This window comes from Aphanomyces invadans, assembly GCF_000520115.1.
Source record: "Aphanomyces invadans strain NJM9701 unplaced genomic scaffold supercont1.15, whole genome shotgun sequence".
NCBI classification, from domain to species: Eukaryota; Oomycota; class Saprolegniomycetes; order Saprolegniales; family Verrucalvaceae; genus Aphanomyces; species Aphanomyces invadans.
In genome coordinates, this window is record NW_008580160.1 from 1,315,976 (window position 1) to 1,341,883 (window position 25,908).

The following is a 25,908-nucleotide window of genomic DNA, read 5'->3' on the forward strand; positions in this document are numbered from 1 at the left end:
TTTCGGTCTCGCTCGATGACGCGAAACATGACCATGGGCTAGATCGCTGGTGGCAGCATATTTAGTTTTTTTTTTAAATGGTTAGATCCAAGTATGTTCGGCCGTACGAGTGCATCGGGTCATCCTCAATCACAGGATACGCTGGCGTCAACGCGTCTTGGCTGTACATGTAAAGCGAGTTGTAAATTTTCCAGTACACTTCGCGAACACGGCGGGCAGGATGGAATAGCCCTTGGAGGCAGAACTGCAGGATGACATGAGCGCCGAGGGCGACGCGGCACCCTTCGATCGCGTCGAAGACGGCGCCGATCACGTGCGGGGACGTCTCAAAGATGTTGGGCCAAACAAAGTTCAACAGGTGAATGACAGCGTCTTCGCAGCCGAGGCCAGCGACACCGAGGGCCAAGTGCTTGACGGTGGTGGCGGCTGTCTGCCGATGGACCAAGTCACGATCCATGAGCGCATCTTGGAGCAGCGGGGTCACTGCATAAATGTAGTCTTTGCCCATTTCGCCAATGTACTCAAACATGAACGAAAACGCCTTGAGGACTCCGTTTTGCACGTTCATTTCGGGGACGCGGTACTCGTTCATGAGTGCCGGAATCACCGTGTACGGTGAGCACGTTTCGGCGACAATGGCGATGGCGACAGTGGTGCACACGCGGTTCTGTCGTTCTTGGACTTTGAGGTTGTTGAGAAGTGTGTGCAGAACGTCTTGGGGGCCAATCGCCTTGGCAATGTATCCAAACGTGTTGACGGCCGCACGTCGGATGCCCTTCTTGTGGGCTTTCAGCATTTCGAGGAGCTCAAAACAGATGCGCATCCACTCGCGGGCACTCACGAGCTCCGCACCGCGATCGGCAATGCGCCCGACGAGGTCGATGCAGTTTTCTTGCACCTTTTCATGTCGGTTCTTCAAAATCGGCGTCAACCGCGGCAGCAAATCCTTGATCGGGGGCGTCATTTTGGTCATCCCAATCACGTTCACAATTGCCTTGAGCGCGCCGAGGATGCTACCGAGCACTTCGGGGTACTCTTCGCCGAGGTATTCGTACAACACAACGCCCATGTGGCCCATGAGCTGTTCCTGGTCGCACGTCTTCATCACGACAGCGATGCGACCGATGAGGTCGGCAGCCTGCATGCGCACTTTCGCAGGCTTGTTGTTGAGGCGCCACTTGATCGTCCCGCAGATCTGGGGCAAATAGTTGTTGGCGCGAAGACCCAGCGCATTCACGACCACACCAAACCCGTTCAGGAGCGCGGTCGTGTCGTCCGATGTTTGTTCCTGGAACGCGTACAACATCCCGTCAATCAACTTCTCTTCGAGCTCCGTGTTGATATCGGTGACGCCAAGGTTCTGCACAATATTATCGATCGCTTCCATCACCATTCGCCGGTACGGCTCGGACTCGTCCTTGAGATCGTCGGCGACGCGCCCGATGATTTCAGCGGCGCCAACACTGTTGGCAAGCTCCACGGTGGTTTCGACCAACTGTTTGTAGTTGCGTCGGTCCAGCGCCATCCGCCGGACCCAAAAGTGGCGGAAAAAGTCGGGCAAAATGTGCGACTGCACGTACGACGGCGTCACGCCGTCCGTGCTCGCGCACTGCTTGACGACTTTAAGCACGATCTTCTTCATTTCTTCGTCTGGACTTTGGAACTCGCGAATGAGAATCACCATGGCCTCGCGCGTGTAGTAATTGGCGCAGTTGCCATCCATCAGCGGAATGATAAACCCAATCGCTTTCAGGAACGCAGCGAGACCTTTGCCGCGGTGCTGGCGGATCCCTTTCCACAACGGGCGAATGACCGAGTCGAACGACTCAATACCGTACGGGTGCGCGGCTTCCGCGAGTGACGCGAGCGACAGCGCCGTGATCGTGCGCACTTTTTGCTGCTCGTCCACGAGGCCGTGGCCGACGCATTCGACGAGGTGTTTCAGGTGCGGCAAGACTGCACAACCCATAAGAATTGCGACTTGCTGGACGATCTTGATGCCCGTGTGTCGCGCTTCCCACGACTTACGGGATGTACACACGGCTTTCAGAAATGGGAGGAGAGCCGGAATCCCGAGCGCCGACGCCACGACGGCAAACGCACGGGCTGTCGTGTTGCGCACATACTCGTCCGAATTATCAATATCTGGTCGCATCGTTGAGATCATCGTAGCGAGACCCGCGGCCTTGCTCAAATTCGAAATGATCTCACGGCCTTCGACGCGGGCATAGTAGTCTTCGTCGATCAAGAGCGGTTCGATCACGACAAGGATCTTATGCACGAACGGCCGCACCAGGTCGTCCAGTTTGTACAGAATGCGGTCAATCACCTTGACGAGCAAGTGGCGCTCTTGGTCTTCCAGCGTCGGCGCCATGAGCAGCGGGAGAATCTGGTTGAACAGCGGGCCCGCGCCCAACTCGCGCGCTTTTTCCGTCAACTGACGCAGCGACTGTTTGCGTTGGGGGGGCGTGCCATTTTTGATCTTGAGCAGCATGCGCATAATCTTTCGTTCCTTGACTGTTTCAGGGTCAAGAGACTCGTCGTCGACTTCTTCCATGAGTTTCCCAAAGTATTGGTAGTCTTCTGGCTTGATGTATGGCATGTCCCCACCCGCCGGCGTTTCCCCGCCGGGAGGAAGGCCGTAGTCCGCGATGGAAGGCGTCTGGGCCATTTGGAACCCGGGAGTTTGGCCCATAGGGGTCGGAGTCGCCATGAGCTTTCTGGAAGGCGTGCGGATCGGCATGTAGGACGCTGGAGGGTCCAAGATCTTGTACCCGTTCGTGGGAAACATCGAGTCGAGCTCCTCATCGCTGAGAGGGCGGTTCCGCTCCTCAATCTCGCGCTCCCATCGTAGCCGCTGGACGACTTCGGGCATCACCTGAGCCGCCAATGCACTTCCGCCTGGCGTCATGAGCACCGACCCACCGGGAGTCCGGTCCTCCATGAGCGGCGTCTCGTCCCAGCGGGAACGCTTTCGGCCGGGCGTCGGGGTCGCGTCGAACGAAGAGGTCGACGAAATGCCTTGTGGCGTGGCATCCCATTTCTTTTCAGCCCCGGCTGGAGCTGGGGTTTCATCCCACCGGTTCTTCTTCGGGGTGGGCATGTCTGATGCAACTGGGGTGGCATCCCACTGCGATGTCGACGATGCTTTCTTGTCCGCATTGTCTTGATCCCATTCAGAGGACTCCTCTTCTGTCGTAGCTCCGCCTTCGGACGCATTGCTCCCTGCATCGTCCCATCGTCGTTTCTTCTTCTTCGTGGGGGCTGTGGCGGCGGCAATCTCTGCCGCCTGTTCCTCTTTTTGTTTGCGAATCTTTCGAATCACTTCCTCGCGCTCGGCATCGAGCTTTTGATTGTGCATGATCTTACGAAAGCTCGACGCATTGTCGTCGTCACCGGAAGCCCGTTGAAACGCATCCTGACGTGTCGGGGACAACGTCTGATGCAAACGGCGCCTCTGATAGTCGCTTTCTCGCTCGGAGATGACACTGTTCACCAAGCCTGTGCCGTTCGCTTCACGGTAGGCTTTATCTGCAAACGGGTCGTAGTTGTCGTCAATGAGGCCGTCCGACGCGCGACCTTTGTTGGATCTTCCGGACGGTCCGTCTCCCCCATTCGCCGTATCCTCATCGTCCAGCGTACGCGAGTACCCAGCGTACTTGTCATCGCTGGCAGCGTCGTAGATATCGGAATCAAAGTGTTTCCCCGCAGAAGTCAACGAGATCTTGTCTCCATCTCCGCCTTGCTTGGACGTCATGCCTCGATCGTTCCTTCCTTCGCTTGTGGCCGCGAACGCTCTGGGACTGGCCAGAGAAGAATTCGACAATTTTTAGCCAATCCAATTTGAATGCTGAGGCCCCTTTCCTTCGATCTTCGGTTGAACTTCGAAGCAAGTGCGATTGGCCCATCGCATCATTCGACACGACGGCAGCATCATGTTCATCAACGTCCCGGAAGATGAGGCGGCGATCGAGGCGCTGCTACGGGATCGAACCAGCGCTGCTGCATTCGTACACGAGAACCTGCGTGATGATGGCAGTTTGGAGAACGGCCAAGCCTTTTCGCTACATATCCGTGATAGAGCCAAAGATGTCGATCGACATGCTGCAACCCAATTTGCACAATCCGACCGCGTCCTTGGCCTGGCGTGCATGACGTGGTGGGCTTTGCAGTCATGTTCCAGCTTATCTGTACCACTTGGATTGGCGCTGACGCGCAAACGCGATATGCTGCAAGAGGACTCGGAAATGGACATGTTTTCCTTTGGCGACGACAAACTCTATGCCGTCGCTCCAGCCACCTCCATCGACGCCTTCGTGCGTGCTACGGCAGAGCCCAATACCGAACACTCAGACGGCAAGAAGCCTCAAGTGTTGCAGGCATCTACGGACGACGTTTACTTTGGGCAATGCACTACCGCTCCAGTTGTTGGCCATCTCACGGGCAGCTTGCCGCTCTCTCCTCTCGATGTCCTGAACGACGACGCCCGGAGCAAATGGTTCCTTATACCACTTGACGTCACGTCTAGCGCGCTTTCCCATGTGGACTTTGCCGCCGACGTGTACGTAGTGTCCGTGGACGTCATCGAGGCGGCGATTGTGGCAGTCGCATTGGTGTTGGCAGGACACCCCAGCGTCCATCTGTGCCGCTTTGGCTTAGCGAACTCGTTGGCCCTTCTTCCAGGCCACCTCACGTCCGGCATGTTTGTCCCATCCGATGCAGTGCGCGCGAATGAAGATGGCGCGTTCGACATCTCGAGCGGCGCAGACCACAAGGCCGACTCTGTCGCCAGGGAAACAGTTAAGGATAATTGGAACGCCGCCTTGGTACAAGCAGATTACGACGCAAAGGCCAGCGCAGACGACGACGTCGTGGTGCTCCCGCACGCTTACCAATCGGACTTCTTCACAATGCCGTCCCCCCTGTCGAAAGAACAGTTCTTGGCCGTGGCGGAAGTTATCTACCAGTACGCGTCGCTGTGCCTCGCGCCGTTTGGCGTGCTGTGCCCGAACCCGCACGTGGTCAACACGACGATGCTCGAAGCGAAGCTCAAAGGCGCGCCGATCCTTCAAGAAGTCGTGGAAACCATATCGGACCTCGTGTACGACATGTTTGACCTGAACGAAAGCACAATGGCGATGAGTTCTCAAAAATGGCTCCACGATTCCCGCGACGCGGACTGTGTAGCTCAAATGCAGCGCATCCAGGACCTACCGCAAACGCTGATGAAGCCCCCGCCGGTCGTCGATGTGTCCGACGCGCCCGTCGACGCCGCGGCCGTCCTTGCGGTCGTTGAATCGATTCGAGCCAGTGTTCACCGCACGCTACAAGCCAAAGTGCCTTGGGCTCTCACCGCTGTTCCTCCAGTCGAAGGACTTGCGACGCCAAAGCCTCCTCAGCCGATTGCTCAACTGAGTTGGTATCCCTGCGTGGCGTACCAGTTGGGCTACAAATTCACGCCGACCAAGTCGTCGCGCACGAAACAGAGCTCCCTCCAGGTCAAAGCGAAGACCCAAGCCGTGTTTGAAGGTGTCCAAGAAGCCCTGAAGGTCCACGAGTGTCCGAAACTGAACGCCATCCAGTTGCAAGCGGTCGTGGACTGCGTCAAAGCAGCCACCGCTGAGCCGCTGGAGCAAGTACTGATGTCGACGTTCGCATCCCATCACGTCGTCAACGATGATGTCACCATGGACGAGGCCAAGACCACGGACGATGGTGCAATAGCAGCGTTTGCCGCCAAGATTCGCGCTGGGGACTACAGCGTCCGTCGACGGGACGACGCGGAGGCCGTCCGACGATACACGGAGGCGCTCAACTGCGTCCCTGTGCACCATTCGAGCGCCGTGGAGGCGCTGACGAAGCGGGCCAAGTGTTTTATTCGGTCGGACAAAGTGGACCTGGCCCTCGCAGATGCCACGTTGGCGCTGGACCTGTCGCCATATTCGGCCGACGCGTATGCATGCAAAGGCGAGATTGACGAACGGCAGAAGGAGTTTGAAAAGGTTCGTAACAAGTACCGTCGCAACCCATCGACTTGATTGAGCGGCGTGGGGTGTTGTAGGCGCTGCAGCATCATGTGCTGGCTTTCATCCTAGGCGGTTCCCGCGTGATCGAGCAAGCCGAAGTCATCGAACGAGTGTCGAAACTCGTCGGAAGAGAGCAAGCCAAGGGCATCTGGGCCACCATGGTCAAACGCCACGAGCTCCCGTCGGGGTGGCTTGTCGACAGCTATTTCTTGTCGTTTAGCCGCGATGCCGACGCGGGTGTCAGCACGCTCTACGTGACGATGCCGAAAGCCACGGCCGTCGACGACGATGTTGTCGTGCTGAGCGACGACCGCTTTGATGATCTCTTTGTCCAAGCCGTCGACCACAAACGGTCGAAGCGGTACACCGCCGCCCAGACGTTGTTTGCCAAGTTGGCTGCGTACGTGTTGAGTTGCCGAGCCACGGACGAGCCGGAGAACCCCGATGCCGTCGCTGACGACGACGTTGTTGCATCGGCACCGTCCAAGAAACTGTACAAAACCAAGCTTGATCGTCACGTTGTTGCTCTCAACTTCCACGCGACGTTCTTGTACATTGCTGGCGATGTCGAGAGTGCTTTGGACGTGATCGATCACGCGCTGGCGCTGGACAGCGAACATCTCAACTCGGTGATCAAGAAAGCAGGGTTCCTCTGCGAATTGGGCGAGTTCGGACAAGCCGACGAGTGGTTCCAGCACGCCGCTGCCATGGACGAGAACAGCGGTGACGTGTACTTGCACCGTGGCCAAATGGAGCTCATCTTGGGCGATTACGCGGCGGCGGTGTCGTCGCTCCGTAAGTCCATGACACGTTGCGACTCGTTAGCAGTCACGCACATCTCGTACGGGATGGCGCTGTACAAGGCCGGGTCCGTCTACCAGAGCTTGGACGTGTTCAAAACGGCGCTCGAACTCTTTCCCACGTCACATGAAGTTCGATTGTTCTACGGCGACGTCCTCTCCGACCGTGCAGACTACGGCCAAGCCATGGAGCATTTGAGAAAAGCCGTCGAGTTCTCGCCGGAATGCCCGCTGCCGTGGCTAAACGCTGGGCGCATCTTCGTCGCCACGAACGACGGCAACCACGCCATCACCCACTTCGAGCAAGCCCTCCAGGTGGACCCGCGGTGCAGTGCCACGCACCTGGACTTGGCCCAAGTGTACTTTGCTCAAGGGAAGGTCGATAGCGCGATGGCGCATTTTGACCTGGCCACGACGACGTGCCGCTTCCTGCCAGAAGTCGAAGACGCGTGTGCGTGTCGTAGCGTCGCGATGATGCAACTCAAGGCGACCACGATCCTCGGCGTCGAGTTGCGGCACATGCTCAAAACACAAAAGTAGCCTCGTTCACGAAACCAGCATAACACACTTCAGCCATCTATTCCTACACCTGGCCCCACTACGCATGCGGCGGCGGCGAGTCATGCCAACAGCGCGAAGGCAGAGAGCGGGGCCGCGGCAAGTTGGTAAAGGTCGGCCCTAAGTGCGGCCGAAATGGGATGTAAAATAGGATCATAAAAAATATATTCTTGGCAAGGTCAAGGATGCTTACAAGTTTCTCCTCACTAACCAGCAATAAAATAATAGCGTCCTAATTAGGTTTGCCGTATGTATTAGCAGTACACGTCATTCACAGTCTTGTTTGAAGGAGTGAACGAAGAGCGGCGACGGGATGTGGAGTGCACTGTTTGGGTCGGACGAGAGCACGACTCCGCAGCAAGATGGTGACGAAAGTCACCAGGATAAGGTGTATGGGGCTGGAGAAGAGCCTGATGCCATGTCGATGCTTCTTGGGCGTTTGACTCATCTCCTGGAACGACTTGGGGAGGCCGAATACTCCAAGAAGAAATGGGAGGAGCAAGCACGCAAGTTCGAAGCTGCCAACGTGCAACTGAAGTACGAGTTGGAGTACAGCAGCGATGCGCAGCTCCGAGAACGCATCGACGACCTCACCGCCATGAACGAAGCGCTGAAAGACGTCAAGATGGCATTGGAAAAGGACATCGAGGCGAAAGACGCAGTACTTCGCACGCACGAAGAGGACATCGCAAGACTAAACGATGCACTTCAAGCAGGGTCCCTCGTAAAGGAGGAACTCGATAACCAGTTGGAGCAGTTGAAGGTCTCGAGCGCACAAGATTTGGAGCGGTTGAGTGGTAGCATGGAACGACAAACTCAACACGTGGCCCAGTTAGAATCTCAGTATGACCAGCTAGCTCAAGAGCGCGAACAGCAGGTGCAATCGTTCCACGCGACCGAACAGGACCTTCGCGGAACTATCGACGCCCTTCAACTAGACCTCGCCCGCCGCGATGAGGAAGGCATAGTCACGCTCAAGAGGTTTCATCAGTCGGAAGAGCGCTTCAGCGCCGAGTTAGCTGATCAAAAGCGCATTGAAGAGAGCTTGAGAGCATCCGTTGCCTTGTTGGAAAGCCAAGTTGCTGCTGAAAAGTCCAACGTCATCGCTGCCGAACACAGCGCGCAGAAGATACGAGCCGAGTTGGTGACGAAATCGGCGCTCGAGTCCCAATCTCAGTGGAAGGAAGACTCGCTGCGGGCACTCACTGTCCAGGTCAAGACCGTGCAAAGGGAGCTCTCGGATGCGTTGGAGCTGAATCTTCGACTGTGCGATCGCAACGAAGCCCTGGAGCGTGAGAAGCATGAAGCTGTGTCGTCATTGGAGCGAAACCAAGCTGCATCGGCGGCGTTATCGCACCAGCTCCACGTCGTCCAGACGGAGTATCAGAGCCACATGAACGCGGCCGACGCAGCGCTGGCGCAGGAGAGAGCCGTTGTTGACGCCAAGACTCGTGAAATTGAAGTGCTCCAGTATTCTATCCAAGACTACGAGCGTTCGATTGCAGAAGCGACTGCCAACGTGGACTGCTTGCGCGAGGAGATTGAAACGTTGCATGGCCGAACAGCGCAATTGACGTCGGAGGTTCAAGCGGTCGAGCACGCGTGGACTGCCAAGTATGACGAGTTGCTCCAAGACTGGACAGACACCAAGCAACTTGCTGCAGAACGCGAACAACAAGCGGTGGATGCGGAAGACGCTAAAGACGCGCTCCTCGAGCAAGTGCATGCGTTGAATCAAGCACTGAACGATGCCCAACGTAATGCGGCGACTCAAGACGAGATTGCTCAGCAGCAAGCGGAATTATTTCACGAACGCGAGCAATATCAAGCAAACGCTGCAGTGGCTCGTGCCGAGGTGGAGCACCTGCAGCAATCGGTGGCCAAGTTGCAGGAGAGTGTGGCGGCGTGGGAGCAGCAGGCCAACGAGTCGAGCGCGCAAGTAGAGTTGCTTCAGCAAGACAACCGCCAGTTGAACGAGTTGCTCGCGGGCACGGAACAAGTGAAAGCGCAGTTGCAGTCGACGCAGGGTGCATTGGAAGCTTCGGAAGCCAAGGCACAGTCGTACGCATCGCAACTGGATACGCTGGAGCAGCGTGTGGTCAATGTGACAGCCGAGAAAAACGAGCTCGAAGCGTTGCAGGATCAGTTGGAACAGCAGGTGGCCACAACTGAAGCCAAGCTGGCCCACGTCGAGCAATCGATCGAAGCCCTGCGCACGCAGCATGAGGCGGACATGGTGGCGCTAACACATCGCTTGGAGTCTGAAAACAAAACCACAGTGGAGAACTTGATGAGACAAGTGCAGAATTCGCAAGAGTTTGCGACCGAATGCGAGGCCACGAGCTTGGAATGGGAAGAAAAGTGCGACTTGTTGATGGCCGACTTGACGGCGGTGCAAGAACGCCTGGAGCAAGCGGAGCAGGCCATCACGACCGCGGAGAAGGCGAAGACCTCGAGTGATGAAGTTTTGGCGTCCCAGGAAGCGTCGAAGCGCGAGGTGGAAGCCGAGCTTGAGAATGCGCGCATCCGGGTCAGTACCCTGGAAAGCTCGCTGACCGAACACAAAGAACATGTCGATACATTGACGCAACAACTCGACCATGCCAACAGCTCGTTGGGCGAGTTGACGTCGGCGCTGCAGCAAGTGAAGGACGAGCTCGCGGCCGCGACCCATCACGCCCATGAGAAGCAAGCGGGGCTTGAAAAGGCGTGGAAAGACTCGCAAGACATGTTGGATATCGTGCAGTCCCAGCGCATCGAGCTGGAATCGTCGCTCGCGTCTGCTCACGCTCGCATTGAGCACCTGGAAACCTCTGTCCATCAAGACTCGTCCACGGTGTCCCACCTTGCAGCAGAGAACAGTGCGCTCCAGGCAGCGGTCGCTGCCGAGAAGAATGCGCTCGCGCAGCTGAAGGCCGCGCACGACTCCATGTTGCAACAAGTGCAGACAACGGCGACGCAAATTGAGGCGAGAGATGCGCAGGTCGCGGCGTTGACGGCGCAATTGGAAGCGCAGGCTGCCGAGTTTGAACGCGCCAAGGACGAGCTGCGTCAGGAACTGGCGCAAACCAAGACGATGCTCGGCAACGTCCATGCGTCGGCCGAGATGGCGTCGCAAAACTTGGAAGATCACATCCGAGAACTACAAGAGCAAATGCATTCGCACAACAACAAGTTCGAAGGGGAAACGGAGGAACTGCTCGAGGAAATTTCGAGCCTCAATGGCCAGATCTCGGAACTCCAGGTCCAGAACAACGTGCTGAGCGCCCGCGCCCACCGGTTGGCGCGAGACTTGTCGCAGTACGTCAAGCTTCCCGCCGACGACATGGCGTTGGTGCTGAACCCGAATACCCCCAACTTGTGGGAGTTGCTCGCAAACGGGATGGAGCAACTCAAGTCGGACTTGGAAATCGCCAGCACGTACGCGGCCAACTTGGACCAAATGGACTCGTTCGGGGACGGCCACCAAGACAACTTTAACTTTGGCGGGACGAGTCAGGAGATTGTATTTATTGACCATCCGACGACTTCGCCGAGCGGCCTCGCAGCCTCTCAACACGCCGACGGCGTCGCGGCGTGGATTCAGTGAGCATGATGGAGGACCAAGCCGAGTCGAACCAAAGCAATGTAGAAAGAGCTTGGTTAATGTACAGATTTCACTGAAGAGTCAAGAACGCACATGGATGCGGACGGAGACACCATCGAGTACTCAGAACGAGTTGCTTGGCACCGCGTCTGGGTATGGGTGTCCTCACAGCGACCTAGTCGCGGCTGACGTCGGCGACGATGTCGTTGCTGTCAACGGTGTCGGAGTCGCTTTGAATGCTTTCCAAGTCATCGTGGACGATCTCGTCATCGTCGCTGTCGGTGCTTTCGACGCCGTCTGCATCATGATCGCTATCGTGGTTGCCATTGTCCGAAGCATCGGACAGCAAGGAGCTGCGACACAGTGGGCATTCAAACCTGCACCGCGTGAGACCTCCATGACATTCTAACCCGGTCGAGGTACTTGTGGGCGAAGCGTGCCATCCGTTTGAAGCACGCCGTGTGAAGGAGATGGCCGCACCCGAGGATCGAAGGGCTTTCTCGCGAGTTGAACATGTCCTGTCGAAGCGGACCATGGAGTGCCACCACGACGGGACATCCCTACCTCCAAGCAAATGCAGCATTCCTAAGGCACGGTCGAGTGAGGTCAAGCACGTCGGGATCGATATACCTTGAGCATGGCTTCGCTTACGCACTTGTGGCTTGATTGAGTGCTGATGGGGAAGCATCCGACACACCTGTCGCTGCATGTTTCATGCTGTCAGCATGCGCCACGAATGACGGGATGTCCACCAGTGAAAGTAGTTGGCGCGGCCACCGACTCTACGACGCCAGTCGAGTTGAGCAAAGCGAACGGCGGCTATGTCACCTGCAGATGCCGCATTGGTCGCAGTGGAAAATGCCTTTCTCCAAGCCTTGATGGTCGAACAAGTTGCACACTGCCGCGTACTCCAGGATCAGTCGCATCTGCATACATAGTTGGATCACGCACCACGGCAAAAGTACTGGCCCAGGACATGCTTGCACTTTTCGCACGTTTGTTGAGGCTAATCCGAGCGCAATGTTGGGCCATCATTAGCGTGGCGGGGGTACCTGTTGTTCGCAGCGACACTTGCGGCAGCGAACTCTCGTCACGGCATGCCGATCCATCTTGTGCTGCATCCAAGAAACGTTCACTGAGATTGCTACGTAGTGTGGAGGGCCAATTCACGGCCAACACAGAACACCCAGCAAGGGGTCTGCATCCATGCCTACCTCTTTGTCCTCGTCGTGGCAGACGCGGCACGGAAACCATTCCCCACAGCAATTCGCCAAGAGGTGGCATCCTGCGCACAGCACACGTCAACGTGATGCACTTGGCCCAGCTGGTGCGCCGACGCATCTCACCTCGCTCGTAGTGGCCGCAGCTCATCGGGGGTGGCAGGGAGTGAACTCGTTGATGGCGCCTTAACGTACAAAATTAGTAGCCCCCCCCCCTCCATTTTGCATTTTTGGACCCCCACCCCCCCGGAGCATGAATTTGGATTTTCGTCCAGCAAAAAACCGCCAAAATGGAGTTCGAATGGGGCGGCGGCAGCAGTCCGTTCGACGACGTCGACAAGCAGCAGCACAATGGCCATGACGACGACGCTTCGCTACTTGCCAACCACACACATGCTTACGACGATTCAGACGATGATGCGTGGGAAGATGTCAGTAACAACGGCAAGAGTGTGCATCCCAACGACGACACTGGCGTCTTCTCCGACGACAGCGATCACGTTCACGAGACTTCGAGTGACTTGCAAGTGGAAAAGCTTCCAGAGGACTGGGATGCATTGAACGCTGCATTGAACGCCCAGGTGGCGGCTGAAGGAGACGGGAACAAGACCAAGTCGAAAGTGAAGCGGCTGACCAAGACGGAAAAGAGCGAGTTGATGGTCCAGCGGCAAGCGCATCTCGTGTGTCTTCTAGCTCGTGAGGTACAGGTGAATGCCGCGATTAACGACGTGACCCTTCAAAGTCTCGTGCGATCGATCGTCCCCGCCCACGTCGACGTGAATGTGGCGGCTTCCAATCAAGCGCGCCATGGCGTAGTGTATGTGGTGCAGACACTCATGCGGTGGTTTCGACTCACCTTCCGACGACTGCCATATACCGATATCGGCGACGAAGGCGTCGACTTTGACGTCACTGCGGCGTCCCTTCTCCGAGTGTTCTTCAATCGGGGCGGCTACGAACACGAGATGGTGCCGCTCTTCACAGCGCTCTGTAGATCTTATGGCATTCCGACGCGGCACACGAGTTGCCTGGATACACCGCATGTCGTGAAGCGAAATGCGCCATTTGACCCGCATTTTGGGATTCCCATCGACGGTCTCGCCGCATGCACCGACGAGAACGGCAACGAAGGCGAAGCCACGAGGAAGTTGACGGACCGACGCAGCCTTCGCTCGTGGTGCGAAGTGTATTCGGATGCGAGCGCAATCCTTCCGCTCTCGCATGAGAAGAAGGCGCCAATGTCGTCGTCGTGGGTGCACGTCGACGTAATCCGAAGCCTCGTGAACCAGCCGTTCGAAGTCGGTCGATTGCGCGGCCGCGGCGCCGTGATGCCGCACATCGTCAGCATCGACGACGAAGGGCGAATTGTCGACGTCAGTCGACTGTATGCGATCGATTGGGCTCGCACACAACCACTGCGATGCCACGAGGCGTGGTGGGCGAGGCAGCTACGGGTCGGTTCAACGAATGCCAATCCAATTGACGTTGAAGCGCCCAATTTGCCGCTGCCGACGAGTGTCCAGGGGTTCAAAAATCACGCGCAGTATTGCTTGGAGCAGCACTTGGGAATGTATGAGTGGATTCGACCGCGGAAGCCCGTAGGGTTGTTCAAGGGCATGCCGGTGTTTGAACGGTCTGCGGTGCACACGCTGCAGTCGGCGCACCGATGGCTCCGGCAGGGACGCGTGGTGGTGGCGGCGGAACAACCGTGCAAGTTGGTGGCGAAGCGGCAGCACGCGCCGCCGACCCAGACGTCCATGTATGCGAACCCAGTGCCGTTTTCGGTGGCCACGGCGGCCGTCCCGCCGGCTGGCGATGAAAAAGAGGCGGAGCAGCTCCCCTTGTTTGGCCTTTGGCAGACAGAAAAGTTTGCTGCGGCACCGGTGGTCGATGGAATCGTGCCCAAGAACGAACACGGGAACATTGAGATCTGGAGCGAAGCGCATCTCCCGGCAGGCAGCGTGCACATTCGTCTTCCCCGCGCCAAAGTGGTCGCAATGCAGCTCGGAGTCGACTTTGCGCCTGCCATGGTCGGGTGGGAGGCCCGGAACGGCCGCAACGTGCCCGTGTTTGACGGTATCGTAGTCTGTGAAAATGCCGCCAGCATGATTGAGGACGCCCACGCGGTGCTGGAACACAGCCTTGTGGAGAAGGCCGTCGCCAAGCATCGCAAAGAAATCGCGAAACGATGGGCAGTGTTTGCGAAAAAGTTGCTGCTGCGAAAGCGCCTGCGTGAAGAGTACGGGTGATGTCGTGTTGCGGCGACGAAATGTATAGTCTTTCATGAAGTCGAAGTTCTAACGTGCAGTGAATGACAATGCCATAAATGTCTCGACGACTGCTAGCATGCGATGTTTCCACGTGGGAATGCAACGTGTGGCGGTTGGTGTGGCTGGACTGCCGATGGTGGCCAACAAGATCCACGTGGTGTCCACTTCCAAGGAGAACCCGTGCCAGTGGCACATTGGAGGCAGCCCATGCTTGTACATGCAATGGAGTCCCTGGGGAAGGGAAGATCGCGCAGCTCATCCATGATCCATGCAGCAATGGCGCCATCTTGAGACAACTCGCCGTGTTGTGTGGTGGAGTCGTTACGCCAAGGAAAACTTTTCATAATGAATACCTGTCCATTTTGGTATGAAGAATGTCACGTACGTGAGTGCAGTTGGGTTCTGAAAACGTTTGATCCTCGATAACCTGCAATATAGAATAGTACAGAGGAAAAAGCGCATATCCGGATGCGTCGTGTTCCAGCTTGAGCACTCGAATTCTCGGCAGCCAGCATGTCCAACCCATCTCAGCTCCCCCGGCGAATCGTCAAGGAGACGCAGCGCCTTCTCGCCGAACCAGGTAGATAGATCGTGGCCGTGGAACCTCTGTGATGCCCTCTCATGTGTGTCGTATGCCACTGCCATGTAGTACCTGGCATCAGCGCGACGCCGTACGAAGACAACTTGCGATACTTCCAAGTCGTGATTGCCGGGCCGCAGTCGTCGCCGTATGAGCACGGGATTTTCAAACTGGAACTTTTCTTGCCCGCGGACTACCCGATGGCACCGCCGAAAGTCCGCTTCCTCACACGCATTTACCACCCCAACATTGACAAACTCGGCCGCATCTGCCTGGATATCCTCAAGGACAAGTGGTCGCCGGCCCTCCAAATCCGCACCGTCTTGTTGAGTATCCAGGCATTGCTGTCCGCCCCGAACCCGGACGATCCGCTCGCCAACGACGTCGCGGACCACTGGAAAACAGACGAGCCCGCCGCGTTGCGAACGGCCACGGAATGGACGCGTCGCTTTGCGTAGACGGCAGCCCCACCCAACGTCATGGTCTCTTCCGTCGAAGAGTAGGGACAGCATTGCATATCGTCGTCTTTCCCATCCAATATGAACCCCGTTCTCGATTCGCTCCCTTTGCTCGGCGCCCCACACACACGAAGCTTTTTCATTTCACTCGGGCTTAAGCCAATTGGTAGTCCTGCGGCGAATAGTACTCGGTCAAGAGGCGGTAGATGTACGATGGCTGGTACGCGCCCGTATTCGTGATGAAAATCGTGACGAACTCGGGCGGGACGTAGTCGTTGACCGGGTTCAGCACGTCAATCTACGAGTTGCTCGGATGAGTTGCTGCCGGCATCGCAGCACGTTGCTCGAGCTCTTACGTTGTGCAGCGTGTCGTCGTAGTTGTAGATATGCGCAGGGGACACAAGTTCGTTGAGCATGTCGACGTCGTGCGGGAAGAGGGGGCAGAGCTACATGGGACGCGCCGGTGATTGCCACCCGCGAACACGAAGGAGTGCTACCTTGAAGAGGCCTGCGACACACACCACCGGGACGCAAAACTTTTTGGCGGCCAGCGCGATGTTCTGAATGCCCGATTCCGCAATGAGCCCGCCGTTGGCCACGACGGCCACCGCTGGAATCACGACCTGGACACACACACGTCATGGAACGAGATCGGTGGCAAGAGCGCCGCGGAAAGATCGTGCCTTATTCACGCGCGCCATCAAGGCAAAAACGGCGCTGTCGGGGATCAGCGTTGTGTCAATGCCGCTCTCGGCCAAGCGATGCGCAGAACCTTGGCCGTGCAATAGCGGTGCCGACTCGACCACGATCACTTTGAACTGCCGCTTCTTCGCGGCGGCCTTGAGGAATTCCTCCACGGATGTAGACATGCCGTACGTCAAGATCACCTCGCTGCGAGAAGGCATGTCGTCAGAGGCGAAGAAGGACATGGCGATGGAGCGTACTTGGCGTGGATGTATTCCATCGCTTGCTCGGCGATGCTCACGTGCAAGTTTTCGATTTCGTCGACGAGTTCGCTGACACCCTCCATGATCGACTGCTTGAGCTCCTTGATTGGCGTCGTGTAGTCGGCCTCTGTCCCAGGGGTGAGGATCGTTCCAAGGGACGGCTGCGACAACGTCTGGCTCGATAGCGTCTTCATCGCGTTGAGGTATTCCTCGCGGATGATGAACAGCACGCGCCGGATGACGTTGCCAATCGCCAACTCCTGTGGAATAGCCTTGATCAAGACGCGGCCCAAGAGCCGAATGTTGTCCATCAACTGCCGGGCGTGCGTCCATCGCACTGTGCCGAGAATGGCGCGCACGAGCTCGGTGGTTTTGCGAGACGTCTCATACGAGCCCGTGATCTGGCGGCGCTTGAGACCCACGAGGAGATTGCTCAGCTGCGTGCTGATCTTTGGCCAAGGCGCCAACCACTGCTTCAGCGCCACTTCCTCCATCGGTGTTTTGTGTTGTACGTGGGGATGGCATACTACTAGTAGTAATACTAGATGCGACAACGCAGATATTTGAACCAGCGGCAACCGTGAGAATCATCCCATGGCGATGCACGAAACCACGGCCCGAGCCGGCATCACGCTGTACCCCGACGAGGGCAATGATCCAACCATTGAGTTCATTCAGCCTGATGGCACGGAGATTCCTACCGAGTGCGGGGACTTATACCATGTTTCACGAGGACTGAGCATGCCACGATGTGTAGGGAGCTGTCGGAGGCGCAGCGATTCGCGAATATTGTGACGCAGCTGGAGAAGAGACGGCAAAAAAGCAAACAAGCTGCGTCTGGCGGTGGAGGAGCATTGAAGAGGGTGAAGCGAGAAGGCGATGCGCCGACAACGGACGACGACGACGAGATGTCGATCGGGACGAGTGCCGAGGCAGAATTCGAGACTGCAATCGACCCACGAGCTCACTACCGCCCGATGGTGGCCGAGTTGCAGGCGTCCGTAGTGGAATTGTATCAACTCGTGAACACGGTTGATCTGGTTCGTCCCAGCAAGGCGCCGACCAAGGAACCACGCTTCCTGGAAGAAGTTCATTGCTTGCGAGACGACTCGCACCTGAAAGTCACAAAGGAGGACTTGGCATATCTCCTCACGTCCAAGTCGAGCCAAGTGAACGACGCCGCCGACATTTTGTTGAACGGATCCAAGTCGCTTCAGGCTGGGATCACAAAGGAGCGCGTGTTCTTCACGGGTGTGCGCAAGGTACACACTTGCACGACGCGTCATGCAATCGCGTTGTCATGGTGCGATCGAGTAGCTGTTGGGCAAATGGAAAATCTGCGCACCAATGCACGGCACAATTCCCAAGCCTTTTCGAGCGGGCGAGGGCCTCGCCGTCGACTGCAGCTATGTCAGTGGTGCGGCCATCCTTCCCGTTCTTCTACCACATTTCTAACACGTCACCACAGCGGGATCGACGTTTACGCCTCAAGCAATGCCGATCAGCTCCATTGCGTACTCAGAGGTATGACGTCGGTTGCCGACCAACGATGAACGTGTCAAGTAGCTCAGCCGCACGAGCGACGGGATGGTGTGTGTAAAGGAGCCAGAATTCTACCTGCGCCGAACAGTCAAGGTGCTTCCATGGTTCCTCATCCATGCATTCGATTGACATGTGGCGCAGCTGAAGGTCGAAAACGTCGCGGTAGGGTCGATCGGGTCGTATGTCCTCCCGAGAAAGCAGTCCAAGCCCACGTACGTGCTCAGCATGATCCTTGTCCGACTTGATGGCGCTAGGGACGACTCGAAATTTGATGGGTTTGGCGACGAAGCCACCACCACCATCGATGACGACAACGAAGTGCTCCTCGCGGACATTCAGCATTCGATCTTTTGTGAAGAGGCTTTCCACACCATTATGCAAGAAGTGGGTGCGTTCCGCGTCGAGTGGACCCAACATGTCCCGCGTAGGCGCTGCTGCCGTCCGCGAGATGGGTCGACTCTGCGCATCATTTGGCCAACTACCTGGACGACCGAACGACGGCGGCCGGCGTGAGCACGAATGCGCCCGTGTCCGTGCTGTGCATCAAGGATGACGAAGTGCGCGTTCGCATTGACGAGCACCACATCCTGACGGTCAGTCTTGTGGATTCCGACGACAACGATGGTGCCGCCGATGCCATCCAGGACGCGACGCTGCAAGAATCGTGCAAGTATGCATTGGCTCTGATGCAGCACGAACTGCGCAATTTTCACAGCGTGTGCAAAAACTATCATCGCAACTCCGCGCTCGACACGTCCAAGCCATCCAACCAGCCGCCGCCGACTCCGCGGGTCCTCCAGGCCCTTGTGACCGTGCTGTCCCACAACCTGCTCACGGCCAGTTTGATGGCGTTCCTCGACACCTTGAGCGCCAAGCTCGCATGTCCCACGGGCTCTTCAGCCCACAACGTCGTGCGGCTTTTGGAGGACTGCACGTGCCAGCCGCTTTGTGACACGGTCCGCGGCATCTTTGTCCTGGCGCGGTGGAAAATTTGCCAGCGCGTGGCAAGTCTGTCGTCGGTCGATCTGCACATTGGCAAGAACTTTGTAACAGGTACATGCATGAATCGTCAAACATGCTCGACGGCTGTGTAGAAATCACCGTGCGCGGCACCCGCATCCATTACGTCGACCTCTCGCTCAACCAGCGCGAAGTGTGTGGCGTCGATGGGTTCCGCGTCTTGGTGTGCTCGCTGCTGTCCAAGCACGTTGCCGAGTGCTTGTACCAGGACGCGCTGGCGCTCGGATTGAAGAAGGCATCGATCGACAACGATCACATGACGGTGCGCATTCTGGCGCCAGGCGAGTGGGACGGTTCGTTTGTCGGCGAAGGCAAGGTGCCCGATGAAGCCACAGTCGGGTGCATGTACGCTGCACAACTCGGTTTGAACTGCGACTGACGAAACAAATCCTGTTGGTAGAACGCTGCAACCGACCGTGTCGCCGACCGGCCACGTCAACTTGGCCTGCTTTGTGCAAGCAATCGACGTCGCACCCGTCGAGGCGCACATCATTTCCGACTCTGAACACACCACCGCGATCGACTGGATGAGTCTGCCAGGCCCAAGCGATGCCGCTCGCCTCCTCTGGCTTCTTCGGAGCGTTGGGGTCGTGCCGGACGTGCTCAAGTAATTCCTCTTCTCGACTAGGACAGCTCGACCATGCGGCTAAACTAGCTTCGTCCCAAACACTGCATTAACAAGTTGATGGTGAGCAGCTACTCTTCTTCGACACCGAGCCGCTCCGCCTTGGCGAGCTCGATCGCGCCTTTGATCATGTTGATGGATCGCACGCGATCTTGCCTGAGCACACTGAACGAGATGATCCCGACGAGCAGGCCCTTTCGATCGACCGCCGCGCCGCCGGAGAACCCATTGTCGAGTTGGGCGGCGGTGCGCAGCATGGCTTTGGGGACCTCGACGCCTTGGAATCCCTGGGAGTCGGTGCCCGAGCAAATCGCGTGGTGCACTGTGATTGTATTGTGGCCGCTGCTGGGATATCCAAACATCCACATTTCGTCGCCGGGCTCGACATTGTTTGAGTTTCCGATGGGCACTGCCGGCAACTTGACCACCAAGTTGGACGACTCGAGCTGGCGGACCGTCCAAGTGCTTGCGATGCTGCGCTCCGTGACGTCTCCGATGTACAGCCCGCACGGTGGGTCCGATACGACTTCGACGTCAATCCAAAGCAGCGCATAGTCGAGTTCTTCATGGCAGCATTGGGGGAGCGCAGTCGCGCGGTACTTCCATGCGGGTGGCTCGCTCGCCGACATGGTCGGTGCGATCAGGATCATGAACGAGTCAGGGTCGGTGATGCAGTCGAACTCAAATTGTTCGCTCACGAGACAGTGTCGGGCGGTCGCGACCAGGCCTCGTTCATGGAGAATGATGCCTGACCCGACGTTGAGCAGCTGGCCATCGATCGTGAGGACTGCGATGCGCACCGTCGACTGCTGCACGCGGCGCACGAGGGATGCCTTGTACTGCTTTACGAGTCGTCGCCGCGTTTCAATCTTTTCGGTCGGCGTAAGAATCGGACCGTCGGCGTATGAGTCGTTGGGCACGTTTTCCCTGTCGTCAGGGTCATCGTTGGCCAACAGCGCGACGGCATTCATAAGCTTTATGCGAGGTCCGGCCGGGATGCCGAGGTCACGCAAATGCCCGGCGTTCATCATGCACAGCGCTTCGATGTCGATCTCTTCCTGCTCAAATAGCGGCGTGTACTTTCCAAGGCCGAGGGACGTCAAGAGGTCCGCCATGGCGGCAAACGATTTCTTCTTTTCTGCCGTGAGTTGTGCCGTGCGCTGCGCAATCCACCGCATTTCGAACTTTTTTTTCCACGGCAGGCTCTCAAACTCGATGCCGTGGATGTGTCGCTGGAATGTCGCGTCAGGGGACTCCGCTGTGGGAAACGTATGAGCATAAAGCGGCCGCCACAGCATGTCAAGCGATGCGCGCTTGTACCAGTGGCGGCAGCACATGGACACAATGCACAGGTCGGCAAAGTTCAGGTAACTCAACATGCCGGCAAAGACGCCGCGCGGTACGAACGCCTTGAAGAACGAGTTCGCTGGAGGAGCTTGGCCGACTTGTAGCACCTTTGGAAAGCACAAGTCGCACACCCGAGACTTGTGCGTTTGACCGTTGAGCGCCACGCGATGGTTCGAGCAACTTTTGCAGAACGACCATCCGCAGTTGCGACATCGATGGCTCCGCTTCCACACGGAAAACTTTTCTCCGCACTGATAGCACGTGTCTCGGGATTGAAAGGTTGCCCACCTTTCGTCGGACGACGTTGTGGAGCTGCACGTGTTCTGCGAGCCAAAGTACTCTTCGTTGCATGAGTACGACGATGTCACCGACCCAATCGACAATTGTCGGTTCCTCGTCGGGGGCATGGATTTCCAGTCAGCCATGTCGTCCTGAGGGTGCACGGCCAGAGAGATGTCGTCTGATACGTTCAAACGAGGGCAGATCCGACGGCAGGAATCGCTCGGGCTGTCGCGGCTCTTGCGGTCGCCTGCGTCAAGTCAAATGAACTGGCAAATTTTCACACCTTCCTGGAGTTAGTACTACTAGTAGTATCCCCTCCTTCTTCCTAGTACCTGCAACTGCAATGCAGCTCGGACAAGATACTATTAGTAATACTAACCGTTCCATGCCTCCGCTCGATACACGGTCATGGCCGTGTTCATGCGGCGCGATCCTGGGGCCACTCTCTTTCTGGTGTGTCGCAAGTCATGGGATGCGCCTCCAGCAGTAGCTTGGCATCGCGTGCGTCTGCACGCTGGGCTTGCCCATGGTCGTGTGGCTGCATGGGTGTTTTGCTGAGCGCACACATCCCCGAATTGCATTGACCCGGCCGCCACCGAAGGTATATCTGTATGGACTGGATGCTTCATCATCACGAATCGGTTGGTGTGCCTCGAGCGTCAGGTCCACAATCGCAGGTGAATGCAATGCAGTTGCTCGATGGCATGTCATGTTGAACGCACGATCTTCCTACGGCGTGTTGTGGTGCGAACGGTGTTCACTGTACAATGCGGCGACGTTCGGCCTCGTCAAAGTAGGTCGAAATGACTTCAAACGGATGCGACATGGTCGCTGCCACAAACATGTCGACCTTCTTGTGGTTCTGGGTCTGCGTCACACTGAGGAGCACGGCCTCGTCCAGTTCCTCGCTTTCATCGATCGTTTCATGGACGACGACGCCGGACTCGCTGAAAACTTGCCCATGGAACGCCGAGTTGAGCGCTTGCGTCTTGGACTCCAAGTTGGACACGTACGCTTGCAGCTGCGCGTTGAGTGCGACTTGCGTGTTGAGAAGATGCTGCGTCTCGCTGAGTTGGGTTTGGAGCTCTTGCTGCGACTTTTGAACAGACTTGGCCCACGCGTTCTGACATCACTCGATGAGGTGCGACGACCGAAAGGATTGAGCTGCACCTGGGTGCACACCGCCTCCCGACTGTCGAGCGACCGCAGGTAGAACGCCGGCCAGATGCTCAACGTGCTGTTGTGCCATCGAAACCGCAGCACCCGCGGCGATTGCATCGACAAGTCGTCGTCCTTTGGCACGATATAAAATGGATTCGAAATGTCCGACAAGTTGCCACCGATGCGCATCCACACAGATGGGCACCGCGCATGCGTTCGGGCTTTCTACAGGCACGATGGGCAGGATGGTAGAGGAGGAGTGGCGGACCTGGCGCTGCTCGTCGCAGTCAAAGAGGAAAGTCCCGCTGCGCCGCGAGTACACTTCATCCAACAGCGCAATCAAGTACCTACATCCGACACCACATCATGAGCCACAGCGTGGGCGCGCGCGGACGGACGCTTCGTTGAATTCGAACGAACACGGCGCTTGCTGGGTCATCTGCCAGACGGCGTCAATAAACTGGACAAACACAGGCGAGCTCTGATCGTCGTCCCAGTACCCCTTCTTCCCGTGGGCCTTCATGCCGCAGCGAGCCTCGAAGCGGTGGCCAAATGCGAGCCACTCTTGCTGGATCAATACGGCAAACCCTTGGATCGTGCGAAAGTACGGATCGCAGCACACTTTAACGAGCGACGTGAGTTGAGCCGTCCGGTCCCACCCGTCCGAGCAGTGCACGAGCAGCGATGCCTTTTCATCGACCATTTTATCCACACACGTCGTGGCGGCAACTAGAATCGACCGAACGTGCTCGAGCCATCTCGTCCCCTGCCACGACGTCACGTCTGGAACGAATGGGAAATATTTACCTCGAGACAAGACAGCCAGTTGGACTTTTCGCTGCCGCGGATCTCGCCCTTGATGAGATCGTACAGTCGACGGATCGAATCCCGCATCGAATGGATGTTTTCAATGTTCATGAACAGGAGCGGCACATTGTTGTAGTACTCTGCTCTACAACCACCCGTAACAAAACACAGCCATGGGGTGTGCTTACGTACATTTCAAAGCCAGCACCGAGGGCAACATTTCCATACGCACTCGACTGATTGCACCGGATGAGACGATCCCGGCCACACTGGACGCACCTGATGGCGGCAATCAATGATGTAGAGGCCCCCGACGGCGTGATTTTGCAAAATCTTGACGTATTGCTCGTCGGACGCACACCGCCTTCTCCGCAGCCCCACGAGCGGCTGCGAACACCGAGCGAGCAGCGTATCGGTCTCTCGGTGGCGATATGTGATTGCTGGAATGCGGCCCCTCGCTCGAAAGTGCGCGATGGATTTGAGATCTGCATCCGAGACGTGCTGCGGAACGATCAAGAGCATGGGGTAGGTCGCGCAGAGGCGGAACGAGTGGTTGAGGCGAGTGATGCGAAAACCCGCCGACGACGCTGCGTTGTGACGTGACGGATGCTTCATGCCCAGGCGCACGCTCTCTGCAACTTCGAGATCGCTCCACGGGTTACCAGTGCCTTCGTCTGACGGTTCATGGACTTTAGCAAAAGCAATCGGCGCTGTTTGATGCGTCGACTCGAGCCGATCCACGAGGCGGTTGTGCATGTTTCTGCGAACAAGAACCCAATGATGAGAAGACTTGACGTCATGCGAGTCAGTGTAGACTGAACAACGCACATGGACGCCGCCGTCATGCGCAGTTGAAAGCGATAGATCTCAAAATTCTTGCACGCCACCTCCATCGTGTTGGTCACATCGTCGCCTTCCTTCTCGGGCTGGACGTTCATTCCCAGCGTATACCCAACGGTACTGACGATCGCGCTGGACGATCGTGCATCTTGCACCATGATGTCGGCGATGTTGCACAGAGCAATGTCAACAATGCGCGGGAGGTCTTGCTACTCGATGGAATACCTTGGAAACGGGAGGATGTGTGTTGTCTTACCGGATGAGGTACGAACAGCAACCTGTACGTCGTCAGGCATAGATAGCCGCGTTCATACACGTTTTGGTTGGAGATCTGCATCGCGTGGACCTTGCATTCGATGGTTTCGCCATGGAGCAGGTTGTCGGGTCGCAAAGATACACTTTCGGGTGCAATGATCTACCGTCGACTGGTTGAGACGTACGAGAAGCGGGATCCGCACACCTCACGGGCAGCTTCCGATGTTTCTACAGCAGTCCATGAATCGTCTTCGTGCGACATGCTGCCGTCGATGTGGGCGTGACACGTTGCCGACGATCCCGTTCGTTGACGACTTGTTGGGAAGGTGCGATGTGCCCGAGGATTTTTCTGTACGGATGACTAATTTGACTGATTCCTAAATGGATATTTCTTGATACCAGAATATTGGGGGAATTTAAAACTATTTGATCGTGTTCGGCCACGATATTTTATCATTCGTGATCAAAATCCAGTGTGAAAAGAAAGGCACGGTGGCGGCTGCATCTTTGACTGCCGTGTCATTGTAGGAGCGCTCGGATGCGAAAGTGGGGAGGTGAAAGAGGGAAAAGGCGCGACAACAACGGAATGAAATACGCAAATTTATGAAGCTCAACCTCTATGGTGTCCTGAGGGTCGACACTTCACTGAAATACGGGGTGTTTAGCAGCCGGTGGACTTCTTGGTGGCCAAGATCAAGGCAACGATCAACCCGTACAAGCCCAAAGCTTCGGCGAAAATCAAAATCAAGATCATCCCGACGAAGAGCTTTTCTTGTTGGCCGACAGCACGTACGCCCGCATCACCGACCACACCAATGGCCATACCGGCAGCCAAACCGCTAAGACCACAGCACAAGCCAGCCGACAAGTGGGCGAAACCAGTGTACGATCCGTAGACGGTGTCCTTGCCGTTGGGCACGTCGATGGAGCCTTGGATGATCACGGCGACAATCAAACCATAGATACCCAACACACCCGCCATAATAACTGGAATAATGTTGCGCATGACGAGTTCTGGGCGCATCACACCCATGGAGGCAATGCCGACACCCGACTTGGCGGTACCATAGGCAGCTCCCAAGTCTAGGCAAGCAGCAGATGAGGCTCAGCCCAACAGATGGATGGAGCGACCGACCGACGTCGAGAGCGATGCACGGATCCAATCAACTCCCGACACCTTTCGATTGCAAGTAGAATGTCACTTACTGGCAAAGACCAAGGCAGAGGTCACGCCCATGAAGCCGAAGAAAGGGGCGGACGTGGGGCACAATTCCGACGCAAGTTGGGCAAGCATGACGAAATTCACAGGGAAGAAGAAATTGCGAAGTGACTTATGATCCAAAAACAGAAAAACAGCCACAAACCACGCGTCCCATACAAATTCCAAGTCACACGTGGGGGTTTCATACGGAATGTGAAACCTCCCAAACTAAATTTGGATGCGGCCACTTCTCCACACCAAAGGGAGGGAGAAATATAGAGTTTTAAAGGGACCCTACCCCGCCCCCTTTCACGCGCACACCGACTAAGTGCGTTCTATGTCGCCATTAGTCATACTAATTCGGGTGCAGTACTACTACTACC

At 56.9% G+C, this 25,908-nt stretch overlaps 11 protein-coding genes across 18 annotated transcripts; 5 read left to right on the plus strand and 6 right to left on the minus strand.

Annotated features, from left to right (window-relative positions):
- Positions 1–34: 34 nt before the first annotated feature.
- H310_07949 (hypothetical protein) lies at positions 35–3,811 on the minus strand. The gene has a single exon (XM_008873476.1). It carries the CDS (start codon positions 3,755–3,757, stop codon positions 74–76), a length of 3,684 nt encoding a protein of 1,227 aa, XP_008871698.1. The 5' UTR covers positions 3,758–3,811; the 3' UTR covers positions 35–73.
- Positions 3,812–3,920: 109 nt separating this feature from the next.
- Positions 3,921–7,586, plus strand: H310_07950 (hypothetical protein). Its single transcript, XM_008873477.1, has 2 exons — positions 3,921–6,002; positions 6,062–7,586. Exons 1-2 carry the CDS (start codon positions 3,936–3,938, stop codon positions 7,364–7,366), a joined length of 3,372 nt encoding a protein of 1,123 aa, XP_008871699.1. The 5' UTR covers positions 3,921–3,935; the 3' UTR covers positions 7,367–7,586.
- A 79-nt stretch (positions 7,587–7,665) lies between these two features.
- On the plus strand, positions 7,666–11,081 carry H310_07951 (hypothetical protein). The gene has a single exon (XM_008873478.1). It carries the CDS (start codon positions 7,698–7,700, stop codon positions 10,971–10,973), a length of 3,276 nt encoding a protein of 1,091 aa, XP_008871700.1. The 5' UTR covers positions 7,666–7,697; the 3' UTR covers positions 10,974–11,081.
- On the minus strand, positions 9,956–12,398 carry H310_07952 (hypothetical protein). 3 transcript variants are annotated; one of them, XM_008873480.1, is made up of 11 exons: positions 12,317–12,376; positions 12,185–12,255; positions 12,023–12,085; positions 11,922–11,976; positions 11,799–11,868; positions 11,723–11,752; positions 11,601–11,673; positions 11,535–11,555; positions 11,394–11,488; positions 10,230–11,347; positions 9,956–10,164 (listed from the first exon to the last, which is right to left on the minus strand). In XM_008873480.1, the coding sequence occupies exons 1-10, from the start codon at positions 12,339–12,341 to the stop codon at positions 11,146–11,148; spliced, it is 705 nt and encodes a 234-aa protein (XP_008871702.1). In that variant the 5' UTR covers positions 12,342–12,376; the 3' UTR covers positions 9,956–10,164; positions 10,230–11,145. The 3 variants fall into 3 exon arrangements, with proteins under 3 accessions (XP_008871702.1, XP_008871701.1, XP_008871703.1); XM_008873479.1 differs by having other exon boundaries at positions 9,956–10,187; XM_008873481.1 differs by having other exon boundaries at positions 9,956–10,187; positions 10,230–11,488; positions 12,317–12,398.
- A 70-nt stretch (positions 12,399–12,468) lies between these two features.
- H310_07953 (hypothetical protein) lies at positions 12,469–14,586 on the plus strand. The gene has a single exon (XM_008873482.1). The coding sequence runs from the start codon at positions 12,481–12,483 to the stop codon at positions 14,437–14,439; it is 1,959 nt and encodes a 652-aa protein (XP_008871704.1). The 5' UTR covers positions 12,469–12,480; the 3' UTR covers positions 14,440–14,586.
- Positions 14,587–14,948: 362 nt separating this feature from the next.
- Positions 14,949–15,596, plus strand: H310_07954 (ubiquitin-conjugating enzyme E2 N). Its single transcript, XM_008873483.1, has 2 exons — positions 14,949–15,040; positions 15,110–15,596. Exons 1-2 carry the CDS (start codon positions 14,974–14,976, stop codon positions 15,496–15,498), a joined length of 456 nt encoding a protein of 151 aa, XP_008871705.1. The 5' UTR covers positions 14,949–14,973; the 3' UTR covers positions 15,499–15,596.
- Positions 15,597–15,600: 4 nt separating this feature from the next.
- On the minus strand, positions 15,601–16,944 carry H310_07955 (hypothetical protein). Its single transcript, XM_008873484.1, has 5 exons — positions 16,443–16,944; positions 16,182–16,389; positions 15,996–16,121; positions 15,855–15,944; positions 15,601–15,796 (listed from the first exon to the last, which is right to left on the minus strand). Exons 1-5 carry the CDS (start codon positions 16,937–16,939, stop codon positions 15,653–15,655), a joined length of 1,065 nt encoding a protein of 354 aa, XP_008871706.1. The 5' UTR covers positions 16,940–16,944; the 3' UTR covers positions 15,601–15,652.
- Positions 16,945–17,009: 65 nt separating this feature from the next.
- H310_07956 (hypothetical protein) lies at positions 17,010–20,775 on the plus strand. Of its 3 annotated transcripts, XM_008873486.1 has the most exons (10): positions 17,010–17,149; positions 17,203–17,707; positions 17,763–17,862; positions 17,914–17,969; positions 18,012–18,080; positions 18,129–18,199; positions 18,242–18,371; positions 18,416–19,040; positions 19,082–19,352; positions 19,408–20,775. In XM_008873486.1, exons 1-10 carry the CDS (start codon positions 17,040–17,042, stop codon positions 19,616–19,618), a joined length of 2,148 nt encoding a protein of 715 aa, XP_008871708.1. In that variant the 5' UTR covers positions 17,010–17,039; the 3' UTR covers positions 19,619–20,775. The 3 variants fall into 3 exon arrangements, with proteins under 3 accessions (XP_008871708.1, XP_008871707.1, XP_008871709.1); XM_008873485.1 differs by having other exon boundaries at positions 18,129–18,371; XM_008873487.1 differs by having other exon boundaries at positions 18,416–19,352.
- Positions 19,568–21,532, minus strand: H310_07957 (hypothetical protein). Its single transcript, XM_008873488.1, has one exon. It carries the CDS (start codon positions 21,402–21,404, stop codon positions 19,704–19,706), a length of 1,701 nt encoding a protein of 566 aa, XP_008871710.1. The 5' UTR covers positions 21,405–21,532; the 3' UTR covers positions 19,568–19,703.
- Positions 21,533–21,770: 238 nt separating this feature from the next.
- Positions 21,771–24,682, minus strand: H310_07958 (hypothetical protein). Of its 4 annotated transcripts, XM_008873489.1 has the most exons (10): positions 24,530–24,682; positions 24,326–24,484; positions 24,058–24,278; positions 23,509–23,989; positions 23,422–23,465; positions 23,230–23,374; positions 22,821–23,188; positions 22,691–22,769; positions 22,432–22,647; positions 21,771–22,384 (listed from the first exon to the last, which is right to left on the minus strand). In XM_008873489.1, the coding sequence occupies exons 1-10, from the start codon at positions 24,584–24,586 to the stop codon at positions 22,019–22,021; spliced, it is 2,136 nt and encodes a 711-aa protein (XP_008871711.1). In that variant the 5' UTR covers positions 24,587–24,682; the 3' UTR covers positions 21,771–22,018. The 4 variants fall into 4 exon arrangements, with proteins under 4 accessions (XP_008871711.1, XP_008871712.1, XP_008871714.1 ...); XM_008873490.1 differs by having other exon boundaries at positions 21,771–22,647; XM_008873492.1 differs by having other exon boundaries at positions 22,691–23,188.
- Positions 24,683–24,893: 211 nt separating this feature from the next.
- Positions 24,894–25,655, minus strand: H310_07959 (V-type proton ATPase proteolipid subunit). Its single transcript, XM_008873493.1, has 2 exons — positions 25,531–25,655; positions 24,894–25,407 (listed from the first exon to the last, which is right to left on the minus strand). Exons 1-2 carry the CDS (start codon positions 25,616–25,618, stop codon positions 24,986–24,988), a joined length of 510 nt encoding a protein of 169 aa, XP_008871715.1. The 5' UTR covers positions 25,619–25,655; the 3' UTR covers positions 24,894–24,985.
- Positions 25,656–25,908: the final 253 nt, after the last annotated feature.